This window comes from Vombatus ursinus, unplaced genomic scaffold (assembly GCF_900497805.2).
Source record: "Vombatus ursinus unplaced genomic scaffold, bare-nosed wombat genome assembly UNPS02014779.1, whole genome shotgun sequence".
NCBI classification, from domain to species: Eukaryota; Metazoa; Chordata; class Mammalia; order Diprotodontia; family Vombatidae; genus Vombatus; species Vombatus ursinus.
In genome coordinates this window covers 53,057,940-53,073,668 of record NW_020954557.1, presented here as the reverse complement: position 1 = coordinate 53,073,668, position 15,729 = coordinate 53,057,940, and the positions used below count along the sequence as shown (strand labels likewise).

Below are 15,729 nucleotides of genomic sequence, written 5' to 3'. Positions count from 1 at the left end.
AGGGCAAGAGGGAAAAGAAAGAGCACCATGTTGTTTCCAATCCTCCTTCACCTCAAAGGGGAAAAAAAGTACACACTGGTGTAGCTCTTTGGACTAATAAGTCCCTCCACAGGTTTACACTGGTAGAAATAGGGCCTTGCATTCTTGGATATGGGCAGAATGGCTCTTCTGTCCATGTATTTCCTAAACTGGGAAGCTGCTTTTGAAAGCATGGCCCTGAGTTAGAAAGGAAGAAAAAAGAAGCGCAGAAAAACACATGGTTGTGGTTGCACATAGGTTGTCGGGTCCTCCTCTTCTTCTGATTGGTCACATGCTCATTTGTACCACATTAAAAACAAATAACAACAATAATAGCTAGCATTTATATGGACGGAACCTTCAGCTTTACAAAATACTATTTTTTTTCCCAGACATATGTTAGCTCATTTGAGCCCTACAGCAATTCTTGTGAGGTAGGTGCTATAATTATCCTCATTATGCTGATGAACAAACTGAGAGCTGAGAGATTAAATGGCTTGCTTATGGTCATACAGTCGGGGAGTATCTGAGGTCTTCCAGACTCCAAGTCCAGTGCCTTTATCTACTGCGTCATTTACATAGTGGTCTAAGGTTTGCAAAGCACTACAAATATTATCTCATTTTATTTTCAAAGCAACCCTAGGTGGAATAATTATGTCATTTTACAGTTGAGAAAAATGAGGCAGAGAGTGGCTAAGGGACTTGCCCAAGGTCACATACAGGTAGTAAGTCTCTTGGGCTGGATTTCAACCCAGTTAGGACTCCAGACCCAGCACTGCACCCCTAGCTTCTCAGTGCCTACTGGGGCTGATGCAGCTAACACTGCTATTGCTATGGTTGCATGGACTGGTGTTTTCTGAAAAAGAATTTTAAAAAAGGAATACATACAGAGAGAAGCCTACAAAAGCAGGAAACACTGATATCAATTCTTCCCTTTTTTTGCATAAATGGTCAAGAACTGCTCTGTCTGACCAAACAGGCAACTTGCAATTACAGGAAAAGCATTTTCCTTATATTGATCTCAGATAGCCTTCACTACTACCACAGAGATAAAAAAGAAAAAGAAAAAGAAATCCGGTGCCTACTTATTGCAACTCACAAGAGAAAAATAATAAAGGAAAGAAAGTCGGAGGGAGTGCTTTCTGGTAGTCACTATGCAGACGGTTAGAATCAGTCTGGATATCTGCAACTTTGTTCTGAAAACAGAGGCCCACAATCCAACCCCCAGCACACACCCCGTGTCACTGCTCACTGATAAAACACACAGCAATTTTATTCCTATCTCAATACTCTCATAGAACTTACTCAAGGAAACAAGCACTTATTAAATAAGCACCTACTATGTGCCAGGTGCTGTGCTTCTAATTTGATCCTTAAAACAACACTGAGAGACAGGCGCTATTACTGTTCCCATTTTACATATTAGGAAACTAAGGAAGACAAAGGTTAAGTGACTTCCCCATGGTCATGCAGCTAAGCGTCTGAGGCAGAATTTGAACTGAGGTCTTTGTAGATTCTAATTCCAATGCTGTCTCTCCAAGGAAGGTGGAAGAGTATTCTGGAATTCAGTGGATGATGACATTAAGAATGAGGTGGGAGTAGTCTAATTAGATGGTATAGACTTCTAAAGAGAATCAACTCCTGTTAGTACTGACAGTCAACAAGCATTTACTGAGAATAATAGATTTTCTTCCTTACCTAGGTAATTTAAAATTTTCTTCTGAATATCTGTCCCTGAATGGGAACACAATATTGCCCTTCAGGTGCACTCCAGCAGCCTTCCTACTCATCATGGCCTAGCTCCCATCTCAGGAAAACCTGCCCAGGGATGGTGAAAGTTGGTACAGGCCTGATGCTCTGAGCACCAAGCATTTTCAGGGCTATGTGATCTAAGGCATTGTGACATGGTAGATAAGGAGCTGACCTGGAGCTGGGAGGACCTGAGTTCAAATTCTGTCTCTGACAACTATTGGCTTGGTACATGTTTCTACACACAAGAGGTAATATGGCACAGAAGATGTAAAGCAGGCCTTATGCCCCTGACACATACTGGCTATGTGATTGAGCAAGTCACAGAAACTTTCAGTGCCCCAGGAATTAACCCTATAAGCTGCAGAAGATATGTTCCTCTGCATTGATGGAGGAAATATCTCAACTGGCACTCCCCACATGAAGATAACCATAGGTCTGGTAAAAAAAAAAAAAGAGGAAAAAAGAAAAGAAAAGAAAAAGATACATCTGAACTTTCCCATTCTCATCTACTTTTCATGACTCAAAATTCTACCTAATTATGGAGATAAATCCTAAAATGAGGGCTGAAAGCTGTCATGTTATCTCAACATGTTTCTCCTAGATAGAACTAGCCCAAACAAGACTTAAGTACCCTATCTTTATTGTTCATCTAGTTTTTATTATGTACCGTAATCGAGAATACACTAAGATGAAGGCAGCCTTAGTAAGCTTATGTCTTCAGAACACCCTCAATGATAATATTCAGGCAGTTGAAGCTGAAAGGAAGGGCAAGGCCAGGAACACCGAATGTTCAAAGTAATTTTCCACATAAGAGAGGAATGACAACTCAGATTTGGCTTTGTCCCACTTTTAAATTGTTACGTGGATTTTAAGAATATCAGTGTGCTAAATCAAATCTTTACCTCTTGCTTTGTTAAAGTTTTATTTTTATCTTTCCAGTTAACTTACCTACCTATTAGTGAACGATTAACTAAACTGTTCAACAGAGGTAAAAGTCTATGAGTTCTTTTTACATTTATAGCTTATTTTTACATATACAGAAGGAAATATCTTAAACCTAAATGAAGAGTTAGGCAAGTAAAAGTTTTAGTTATTTCAAAGTTGTTGGAATGCAAAGACACTTTACATGTAATCTAAAAAACCCAGCATGGCTGCAAACCTTTTTTCTGGAAAAGGGACTTTTCTCTTAAGGTTTCTAAAGTCTGGAATGAAAGATATGAAATAGCTTTGAATGCAAGGAATAAATTTTGACTGGAAACTTAGAAAAACTCAACATAAACACTAGAGACTTAGAGAAAAATCCTTCTGCAGACATTTCATGGCTTACTTATTTATGGAAATAATTAGTAAAACAGTGCTAAAACAAGGGATAAATAAGATGGCCAACCATCCCACATAAAGACACTAATTGTTAGTAACACTGAAATAGGTCATGTCTAAGCAACCTATTAGATTGCAGCATACCTGCCATGAACAGTAGTGGATTTGATCACATCCCCCGGAAGAACCACAGAGAGCTCCATGTCTTTCTCTATCATGTTTTCTTTCTGCTCCATGATGAAATTAGAGGATTCTACCGACTCATACGAAGAAACATCAACGCATTTAGTCTCAGCTGGCGGAAGTGGTGCCTTGCCTTTAGTTTTTCTTCTAACAAAAAACCGAGAATAGGAAATATTAATTCATTTAATAAGCAACATTAATGTAGTATTAGATTGAGATATTTATTAATAGAACATGGATAAGGATTCAATATTATACTTTAGTATACTAAATCAACAGCATCAATAAGTCCATCTTTCACACAGTGAGCTGCTTTGCCTCCCTCCCTCTCACCATACTCTGCGCTACTCCCAACTAGAACATCTTGCTTTTGCTCTGCTAACCTAACCAAATTCGTATCCATCTTTCAGATGCATTTCTTCCATAAAATCTTCTCTACTTTAGTAATACTTTATTTAAATAAGATAATATTTGTAAAGTGCTCACTTAAAACAGTGCTTGGAATACAATAGGCTCTATAAAAATGCTTATTCCCTCCCTCCCCCAACCTACCCTACCTTCTTGCCAGGTGGCTCAATGTATACAGTGATGGAGTTGAAGTGAGGAAGACCTGGATTCAAATCTAGCTTCAGACATTTCCCAACCGTGTGACCCTGGAGAAACCTTTTTGTGCTTTATTTTCCTCATTTGGAAAATGTGGAAAATGATAGCACCTACCTCCCAAGGTTATTGTGAGGATAAAATGAAATAATATCTATAAAGCAATTTTGCTTAAATTTCTATACAAGAATATATAATACATATAATATAATGTATAACATATAAATTTATATTATTGTTGTTGTTACTTATTATTCTTATTACCCAAATTCCCACTGTACTTAGAGAAGATCATATTGGGCATTTCTTATTTCACAGAGTTGTTGTGGGAAAAACATTTTGTAAAATGGAGTGCTATTAAAATGTGTTATTATTAATATAGTTAATAACATATAGTTTCTTATGTGATAATTTCCTATATCCAGGTAGTCTGTTCCTTTTTCTTTAAGAGTAAGGAAGGGGAACTTCTGTATCTGCTATACACACAACTACCATTTAGCACAGCACTAGGAAAATAAGAAGCATTTATTAAATACTGATTTATAATGTCAAATTTTATAACAATGCAACTTTAAAATATTAAATACAATTATTTAAATATTACTTACCAACTATATTTAATAGAATTTGTGAATTAAACTTCTATATTAATTGGTAAATGGTTTTCTTCAATCCAACTCAAACTTTTATTAAGCATCTGATATGTATGAAACACTATGCTAGATGCCATTGCTATAACAAAAAATAAATAGTTGCTGCTTTTCAAGAAACTTACATTTTACTGGGGGAATGCAACATGTACAAATAAGTATAACACAAGACAATTTAAAGATAACAAAGGCATTAGAACTGGAATTCCAAGTTGGGATACTGAGAGGTAAAGATAAGAAGGGAATGCCTTCCTGGCATCAGAGACAATTTGTTAAAAACCCCAACAGAGATGATCTTCAAGCATCCTCTGATTATCATTACAAGGGAAACACAAAATAGGGAGATATAAGCTTGCAAAAGATGTCCACCCTATGTTGTATTCAAAATCCAAAAAAAGAAGGATTCCTACAAATCAAGCTTACCACAGCCCAATGTGAATGACATTGGTGATAACTGTTATCAAATCCCAGAACCTCAAATTGTCTCTTCGATAAGATCCATAGTGACCCCAAAATGATTGGTCCAGTAATGAATGCAGAAAAAAGCAAGTGGATGAAAAATGTCTGAAATATGACATGCAGTTGTATTAGCAGTCCATTGAGTTAGCCTAATAATACATCTATCATAAGCAATGATCTCAGCTTAGAATTCCATATTAGGAGAGAAAAAAAAACAAAGCTGGAATACATTTGGGAACTTGTGTGCTGCTACTGCTGATCCAAAGCTGCTCCCTGCTACCAAAGAATTTCTTTTAACACCAATGTTCCTAACAGAAAGGCAGCTTAAAATGGCAGATACGAGAAACAGGGGTAGAATAAAAAATTATCCAGGCCATTTTTTTTTTTTGACATATACCCTAAGCCTATGAAATCATGGATGCAGGCAGTTCTCTCCCCTAAAATAAAATCCTAGTGATGACACATAGCTTTGACTCATGGAATACTACAGCCTCAGAAGAATCAAAGTTGCAGATTACCCAAAGGACAATGGAAAAGAACATCTGAGGCTGCAATATTTTGCAACAGAAGAATGGTATCAAACAGTGGTGTCAAACCAGGGTTAAAAAACAGAGGCCACTAATCCATACATAAGGATCCCTGCAGGCCACATATTGACTTAGTTGTTTTTTTTATTACATTGTTTAATTTTTTTTAATTAATTTATTTTTAGTTTTCAATGATCACTTCCATAAGCTTTTGAGTTTTAAATTTTTCTCCCTCTAACTCCACACTTCCCTCCCCAAGACAGCATGCAATCTGATATAGGCTCTACATATACATTTCTATTAAACATATTTTCACATTAGTCATGTTATAAGGAAGAATTAGAACCAGTAGGAGGAACCACCAGAAAGAGGAAACAAAACAAAACAGAAAAAAAAAAAGAGCAAATAGGATGCTTCAATCTGCATTCAAACTCCATAGTTCTTTCTCTGGATGTGGATAGCATTTTCCATCATGAGTCTTCTGGAGATGTCTTACATCTTTGCATTGCTGAGACGAGCTAAGTCTATTAGTCAGTCATCCCACAATGATGCTGTTACCGTGTACAACATTCTCCTGGTTCTGCTCACTTCACGCAGCATCAGTCCATATAAGTCTTTCCAGGTTTTTCTGAAGTTCACTTGCTCATTATAGCACAAGAGTATTCCATCACATTCATATACCACAACTTGTTCAGCCATTCCCCAATTGATGGGCATCCCTTCAATTTCCAGTTCTTTGCCATCACAGAAAGAGTTGCTATAAATATTTTTGTACATGTTGTTGACTTAGTTTTAAAATGTGGTATTATCTATGGTTTATTGTATTTTTATATATTTTGTTAAATATTTCCCAATTACAGCTTAAATTCATTCAAGAGCATGTTGTGAGTCCCATGCAGCCAGTGGATCCCATGTCTGACACCTCTAGTGTTAAAGATGCCACCAAGGAAGAAAAGGTGAGTCAGTCACGTACTGCAAGTGAGAATAACAATTGGAATGCTGCATGGCCCTTCCAGTGTTTCAAAGAACACTCATTGGCCATCAGAATATGGTGTAGATACTCTTTGTTGGATTTATGAAAGGGCATAGATGAAGATTGCCTAGGATGAGAAGACACAGATGGGCTATGATTTATCCTGATGGAGGGAGATATTTTCATTGATGAGAGTACAGATCCATGGAATATGCTCATTCAGTAGACTTTCTTCATGTTTTCCATAGCTCACTCAGGGTCCAACTCTAGGCATTATACTAACAGTTTTCAAGACCCAGTAGAATGATAAGATTTCTTTTTTGTTTGTGTTCAGTCATTTCAGTTATGTCTGACTTCATGATCCCATTTGGGGTTTTCTTGGCAAAGATACTGGAATAGTTTGCTATTTCCTTCTCCAGCTCATTTTACAAATGAAGACACTGAGGCAAACAGGGTTAAGTGACTTGCCCAGGGTCACGCAGGCTGGATTTGAACTCAAGAAGATGAATCTTCCTGACTCCAGGCCCAGTGCTGTATCCTCTGTGCTTCCCAGTTGCCCTACACATTATATACCTGCTTGTTTATCTTGCTAGCAATGGAGTAACATTGAATTTTTTGTTCACTATGACACTTTCCTATGTTTTTCATTCACTCATTCAACTAAAACTGACAACATTTTAAACTGCTCAAGTCAATTTAATGACTTGGTGGTCAATCGAATGAATTGTGGAAAATGCTAGCTTTTCACTTCAAATAACCTTGTTATTTATGTTTTGGGGCCTAAAATTTAATTATACACCAAATTAAAATTTTGAAAATTTGTCCTTTAGTCTGAATAAATATTATTTTGAATGCAAATTTTAGTGGTTTTCACTCAAGGTATCATTTTGCAATTTGTAAAAGAACAAGAAATACCCACAAAAGTTCCTTTTCCAAGGAGAACTTCATTCCAATGTCTATTCTTTTAGAATTAAATTCAAAGCCAAATGTTTTAACTTAACAGAATCAATGATCTTGTGTGGTTGTCAGCATTGTATTTCCCAAAATGAAAACACACTATTAGATACTAGGTAAAACATTAACAACATGTCCAATTTTCAGGGTACATTCGTTTATAGAAAAAAGTCCTATCTTGGTACAAATATCACACCTTTAGAACCAATATATGGCAACTAAAATATTTTTTGATAATGCTCAAGAAATATGTAATTTTCATTTATCCTATTTCAAAAGTTAATCTTTAAAACACTGTAGAAAAACAAAGTCAATACATTTAAAAAGGAAGCATTTAACTGGGAAATCTTAGAAGCAAACTTTTTTGATAAAAGCCTGATATTCAAGGTTTTTTGAAAATGGATACAAATAGAGGATGTCCTCAAACTTTTTTTTTTTTTTTTGGGGCAAGGCAATTGGGGTTAAGCGACTTGCCCTGAGCCACAGAGCTAGTAAGTGTTATGTGTCTGAGGCCACATTTGAACTCAGGTCCTCCTGAATCCAGGGCTGATGCACTATCTACTGCGCCACCTAGCTGCCCCTTCAAACTCTTAGTGTCACACTAAGACACCTTATATATAAGAACAATAATAATTCTCAACAGATAAATGGGCAAAGGCTATGAAGAAGTAATTTTTAAAAATGTAAAAACAAAAAAAAAAACCTGAAAAAAATGCCATTAATTTAATCTTGTAAAAGTTAAACCTAAGCTTGGGGCAATTTAAGCAAAAGTGATTCTGGGGAAATAGTTAAAAATGATCACATAAAAGATACTAGATTATGTTTGAAGGGGATTCCAGAGCAAAGAATGCATTAGGGAATTTTGGAATGCTTTAGGGAAATAGGGATAAGATTTTATCTCCTAATTGTGGTGTGCAGGCTAGATTCTGCAAGATAAAAAGTTCTAAATACTGAGATTAGCTGTTAGTCAGAGATAAGGGATTCTCCAGTTTGGGCTAACAATGACTGACATCCAAAAAACCCAACTATTTCTCATTTTTATGTCCATTCCTGGGGGGTAGGGAGGGGAGAGGAAGCACTAATCTAACAGCAAAATACTGTATTAAAGTAAACCGGAATTCTCGCTAAGGGCTATGTCAGAGGAATGACAACTGTAACAGGAAATAATCATGCCAGAAGGCCTCTGAACACGGGCCTGCTCTGTTCAGTCTTAAACAGCTTGACTGAAGGATAATTAATTTTTTTGGACATAGCAACTCTCAAAGTCCATTTACTAGGTTGTAAAAGAGTTTGAAATGTCTGTTGGTGGATAGAGTACCCAAATTAACAAAATTACAGATCTGTGAGAAATTGAAATAAACTTAGGGGTGGGAAGAATAGGATATTTTTCCTTAATTAAAAAAAAAACTGCTTGCATAACATATTGGAGGGAGTAGGTTGAAAAAAGGTCCATTACGTTAAAAGGAGACATCTGGTTACCCTCATACCCAGTTTATTTTAAAGGCTGGCTTTTGCTCTTACCACTCCACAGAATTAGCTTTCTGAAGTCACTAATGACCACCTTACTCCCAAAATCCAATTGATGTTTTTCATCCCTCATTCTTCTTGACCTTCTTGGGGGCAGCTAGGTGGCACAGTGGATGTGCTGAAGTCAAGAGGACCTGAATTCAAATACAGACTTAGACACTTATTAACTGTGTGACCCTGGATAAGTCACTTAACCCCAACTGCCTAAAAAAAATTTTAAAAAAGGAAAAAAAATCTTTCTTGCCTTGATCTTTTTTTTTTTGGCCCCTTTTGTTCCTCCTGTCTCCAAAGTGCTTATTTTTCTGAAGGTTTTTTTCCCACCTTTGGTCTTTTCCATGTTTTCTTTCTAGTGGCTTACTGACAATTCCAACTCTTACTCCTCTGTAAAATAATTCTCAAACGCATTTCCAGCCTCTCTCTCTCTCTCTCTTTCTCCCTCTGGCCCCCTCTCCCTTTCTAGTCCCACAATTGCACATGCCTGCTTATTCATTTTTTCCCCCTCATATTTCCTACCAACACCTTAAACTCAATGTCTAAAGCATAATTCACCATTTAATGATGTCATTTTTCTAGTCCAGTGGCCTAGAAAACTTCACATTTTTTGACTCTCCTCTTTCTCAGTACACAATTAGTTGTCAAGTCCTGTCAATGTCATCTTCACAATTATCCTTCCTTTCAATTTCCTTATTTCTTTTATCTGGATTGCTACAATTATCTTCTAACAGGTTTTCTTGACTCTAGGCTCTCTCCATCTATTCCATCCCACAAGCTCCCATAGATTAAGGTTCTTGATGTATAGTCTTTACTACATTACTCCCCTGCTCAAAACCTTTCGATTATTCCCTAGTGCCTAGCTAAAAAAGACTAAACTCTAAGCCTGGCAGTCATAGTACATTTTCATCTTGCCTCTGATCTAGACTTCTAATATTATCTATCATTATTCTCTTATAAGAATTCTGCATTTCAGCCAGACTTTTTTGTTTTAAAATTATTTCTAAGTTAAATTTTATTTTATTTTCACAAAAATCTGCCTTCTCTCCCTCTGACTTTTCCTTTCCCCTCCTCCTCATTAAGAAAAATAAAACTTATGTTTCAAACATGTATAGTCAAGCAAAGCAAATTCCCACATTGGCCAGGTCCACAAAATACCTATCTCATGCACACTCCAAGTCCTTCACTTTTCCAGTAGGAGGTACATACCATGTTTCAATATGAGCTCCCTGGTCATTTTTTGGACAAGATTTTTTCAGTCTTTCTAAGTTGTTTATGATCACTTCCTCTTTATCAGTTCATAAAAGTCTTTTCAGGTTTCTCCAAAACCATCTTTTTCAATATTTCTTATAGCACAATATATTCTACCACATTCATGGGCCGTAACTTGTTCAGCCTTCCCCAACGTAATGTCATCCCCTCAGTTTTCCAGTTCTTTGTCACAACAAAAAGAACTACTATAAATAGTTTTATACATATGAGTCGAACTTTTCCTCTTTCTGTGATCTCTTTTGGGTATAAATTTTGTACTGGTATTACTAGGTCAAAGGGTAAGTGCAGTTTAAATAGCTTTTTTTAGACATACAAATTGCTTTCCAAAATATCTGGATCAGTTTCCAGTTCTACCAACAGTCTATTAATGTACCTGTTTTTCCAGAGTCCCTTCAGCATTTATCATTTCCTTTTTTTTGTCATGTCATGTCTGCTAATCTGATGGAGGTGAGGTAGAACCTCAGAGTTCAGACTTTTCTACTTAGTATTTTTCAAACCTTATTACATGCTTCATATTGTTCCCTCCCTCTCCTTGCATTTTTTGACTATTAAAAATTAAACTATCCTTCAATGCCACATCTCAGTTACCTTTCTTTCCTCCTACCCTTTTTAAAATAAAATTTTGATCTTTTATTTTTATATCCCTCTACCAGAGAGCCATCCTATTTATTAAAAAAAAAGAATAAAAAGAGTAACAAAATCAGCAAAGTTGCTCAATATATAAAAAAAATTGACAACATATGTAGTGTTTCTTAGCCATGGACCCCCCCCCCCCCCAGTGTATGTGGGATCCATGTTTGGGGAACAAATTATTTCATTTATATTTTTGTAATCTATATACATATATATTTATACACACACATATATGCATACATATTGCTTTCCTGACTCTACTTACTTCCTTTTGCATCCATTTACATAAGTCTTTTGTTGCTTCTCTTTATTCACTGTATTATTTCTTATAGTACATCTATGTACCACAATTTATTCCCCAATCAATGAGCATGTATTTTGTTTCCATTCTTTGCTACCACAAAAAATTCTACTATAAATATGTTAGTGTATATGGGGGCCTTTTTTTTTTTAAATCAATGAACTCATTGGGAATATGTGTCTATCAGTAGAATCTCTTGGTCAAAGGATATGGGCATTTTAATCACTTTATTTGCATGATTCCAAATTGCTTTCCAAAATGGCTGTACTAATTCAGAATTCCACCAACAATACATCAGAGACCCTATATTCCAACAACCCCTCCAATACTGACTTCTTAACTTTTGTCATCTTGTACGTTTTACTGGAGTTAGGTGAAACCTCAGGATAATTTTAATTTGCCTTTCCCTTATTATTGGTGATTTGGAGCATTCTTTCATGCAGTTGATTAACAGTTTGTGACTCTTCTGAGAACTGTTTATTCAAAATAGTTGACCACTTAAATATTGCCTCCTACCCAATTCTAAAAACACTTTATATTAACCAATCAATAAACATCTTATTAAGAGTTTACTATTTGCTAATAAGCACTGTGCAAGGCAATGTGGATACAGATATGAAGAATGAAATAATATCTACTCTCAAAGAGCTTACATTTTAACAGAATTGAAGGACCTGTGCAATATTTATATATTGCTCTGTAGTTATTTTTATAGGTATCATCTACACTGGCTAAGGTATTAAGTTATTTAAGGGCAGGGACTCCCTAAGTCAGCTATGGACGATCCTCCACAATCTGAACCCAATTTGTCTTCTCAACCTTATTACCTATAGTACTCAAGAGAAACATTTTAGCAAAATTGTCTGCTCATTTCTCCCCAAAACAAAAGAATAGTATGCTTACATTCCTACTTTCCTTGCCTTTCCTTATTTTACAAGCCCTGAGAATTCAGCTACTATCCCAGCATTTCTTCTTGTCTGATTCCCATCCAACCTTGAAGGCCCTAGGTCAAATCACTTTTTTTCCTGCTTAACTATTTAATAAATACTACTCTTTGAGCATATGACTAACCATACTAGATTAGACTTTTATTCTAAAGTACTCATTTTCCCTGAGAGGCCATGACTTGACTTGCACTGTATCCTAATCCATGTAAATGAGCTGTGCAAGTTGAAACAGGGCTCTACTGTACTTCATCAGGCCTTATTAACCTCATACCTGGTACTTCTTAAATTAAAATGGGCAGTTTTGTTGACTGAAAAAACAAATCCACTCTAATTTGAAACACTCATCTGAATAGTAATATATTGACTTGTATTTTCTGAACTTGAAAGTCACTAACAAGACAATAGGTGGAAGACTAAAATACCTCCATTTACATGTTACCTTTTTAAAGTAATCATGCAAAATATAATTATATAAAAGAGCAAAGAGCACGATAACCAGCTAGTCATCTAATCAACAAATCCCTCCAGTGCAAGGCTGATGCTAAAGTGACTTCACGTAAGATAAATTCTGTTCTACGATTTAAATAAGTATGTTTCAAAGGGAAAAAAACCCCACCCTACCCCTAAAGCCAAGATCTAATAGTTCTACTTAAAAAATCTTTCTCACACATATCTCATCCCAACTCTTCTCTATTTCTATTGTCACCAGCCAAGTACAGGCCTTTATTTCAAAGTAACTTGACATACAAATGGCCTCTTAAAACTTTCCCAATTGCATGTCCTTTCACACAGCTACTAGGTATTCTCCATGTCAATAAGTCAAATTAACGTGTATTTCTTAAGTGCTGAATATATATAAGGGCAATGTGTTAAGTGCTGGGGATACAAGAATTGAAATAACCCCTACTCATAAGGAACTTCCAATGAGGAAGATGAATACATCTAAAAATGTCTACAGTGTACACAGTAAAGTAATAAAATACAAAATTTTTGCTATACTTCAAGAAACTTAAAGTTCTGTGCCCAAATTCCAGTTTGGGGGTTTTATCTTCCCATGCACACGTACATTAATCAGAAAACCCCCTAGACAACACAGGCTTTATTTGATATCCTCTGCATACCCACTATAAAGTGCCAACCTTCCTTTGTGAACTACATCAAATACACATCAACACCTCAAGTCTTTCAAAGGAATTGTGTGGGGCTCAAGGAGAATGAGTAACCTGCTTCGAGTCTTACAGTTGAGTTAGGGTTTGAAACCTGGTTTTCCTATCATATTCATCATTCTACTATGCCAGGTTACCTCTTTATTACATCGAAGATTAAATGAAGGATACAAGTAACACATAAGCTTAGCAGTAGGTTCATTTGTAGCTCTAACACCTTTTATACAGAATATCTTTTACGCTCACAGTTTTCAAGCTTCTCTGCACTGAGACTCTTATTTGGGGAATAGTCAGACATAAGACTTAACTGGGATAGAATCCTCCACTGCCTCTTTTTAAAATTTTACTTATTTTTAATTTATGAAATAAAACAAGCATTTCCATAACATAGCAAAATAATAAAAAGATGATTGCACCTGAAGCTGCAAATCTATCATGTACAACTTGTTATTCCTTTCAAAAATATAAAGTTATCATATAACTTTCTTTTTTTCTTCCCTCACCCCTTGCCCTAGAGATGGCTACCATTAAACACAAATACACATATGTGTATGCATATGTAAAAAACATTCTATACATACATCTATTTATCAGTTCTTTCTCTGGATGTAGACATCATCTTCGTAGGTCCTATGTAGTTAATTTGGGTATTTATAATAGTCAAAATGACTTAGTTACTCAAAGTTGTTCTTAAAACAATATTGCCATTACTATATAGAATATTCTCTTGGTTCTGCTCATTTCACTCTTCATTACTTTGTGCAAATCTATCCATGTTTTTCTAAAATCAACGAGCTCATCACTTCTTATAGCACAGTAGTATTCCATCACAATCACACTGCCTCTTCCCTTTCGTATAATTAATAATCTGACATTCATATATCACTTTAAGGTTTATGAAAAGATCCCTATAACAAAGTCATGAGAAATGTATCGCAGGTATTATCATTGTTATAATTCTCAAGGCATCAGACTGAAGTAAAGCTTAGAAAAGGACTGATAGAGAGCTTGGATGAGTATACTTAGGTCCAGGATTTCAGGATGTAAAGGTAAAGGCACCTTAATGGTATGCTCAATAAGCTGCCTTTATATTATGAACATGTTCTTGAAGACACAGAAGACAGTGTGTAGTATTAGAGAGCATTCAGTTCCCACCTCTGACATACTCTGGCTATGTAACTCTGAAATATTACTTCATTAAGTTTCAGGGAAAGTGGTGACCTGCATTGGCAAAAAGAATTTCCTGACCTAGGAGTTCCTTATGTCAATCCTAACTCTATTATTATAAGCATGTTAAGCTCAACTATACAGGGGGAGATAGGCCAAGGAGTAGGGAGGAGAGAGTCATGGTTTACAGAAATGACAAAAATAAGGGTCTTGAACCATCAATTCTCCCCATTTTACAGTTTAAGAAACTGAGGTTCGGGGATGAAGCAGTTCGTCATTGTCACACAGCTATTAAGTATAAGGGGGAAGGATCTGAGCCTAGGTCTTTGCTCACTGCAGGTCCCATACGCTATCTACTACATTAGGTTGCCTCATCTTCTTGGAATGTAGATTGGGCTTTGTGGAAGAGAGAAAGGAGTAGGTTCCCTTTTTTTTCCCCAACAGTCAATTTCCCATCTGCTTCCACTCTCTTGCCCTTTACTGGCTGATAAGAAATAGGATCACTTTTAATGTAGAAGCTCTTTAGCAAACCTGAAATCTCCCTTCTGACATCAGCTTGCACTTCCCACTCACTCTTTAAGATATTTTTTGAGAAATTTCTCTGAATAATTGGGGTTCTACCAACTCCACTCAATAGCCACAACTCCTATAAATTGGTTTCCTTCTTTACATCCAGTTATAAATGACTTCTAGAAGATCTGCAACATAGCCTTGAGAATTCCTTAAAGTATCAGGTTTTCTAATGGCAAATATCCCCTACTTTACCTTATTTCCACACAGTGATATAACAGCTAATAGCATTAGTTCATTATTCACATTGGTGAAATAAAGTAATATCAGTAATTTTAAAGGATATGTAATTATTATTATCATTATCATTATTAGTGTTATTTTGTAATTCCTACCCATCAAATCCGTTGCCAATTCCTACAGATTCTATTTCTGCAACCAAATCTACCTCAGCATTCCCACTGTGCCCACCCTTGTCTCCTTATCTCTTGCTTAGATTATAAAATAGCCTAAAGGTCACCTGCTTCAAGTCTCCTCTCTCCAATCTAATAAATATATTTCAATGAGAGCTTTCTTCCTACTGCAAAGCCCTGATCATCTTACTGGGTTATTTTGTTTTGTTTTGTTTTGTTTTTAAACCCTCACTGGCTTCCAGTGACCTACACATCAAAACCTAATCCCTCTGCCTGGCATTCTTCAAGATCCTCTAAAATCTGGTTCTGCTCAATCTTTCCACCCTCTCTTTCCTGCTTCCTTGCACATGTTCTATGTTCTGGTCA

The 15,729-nt window shown here is 36.0% G+C and overlaps 1 protein-coding gene across 4 annotated transcripts in view; it reads right to left on the bottom strand.

Annotated features, from left to right (window-relative positions):
• COBLL1 (cordon-bleu WH2 repeat protein like 1) overlaps positions 1-15,729 on the bottom strand; it is a 179,398-nt gene that overhangs the window by 62,947 nt on the left and 100,722 nt on the right. For all 4 annotated transcript variants that reach the window (XM_027866006.1, XM_027866004.1, XM_027866005.1 and 1 more), the window contains one exon: positions 3,235-3,420. In XM_027866006.1, coding sequence (XP_027721807.1) covers positions 3,235-3,420 — 186 coding nt within the window. The remainder of the gene's footprint in view (positions 1-3,234; positions 3,421-15,729) is intronic.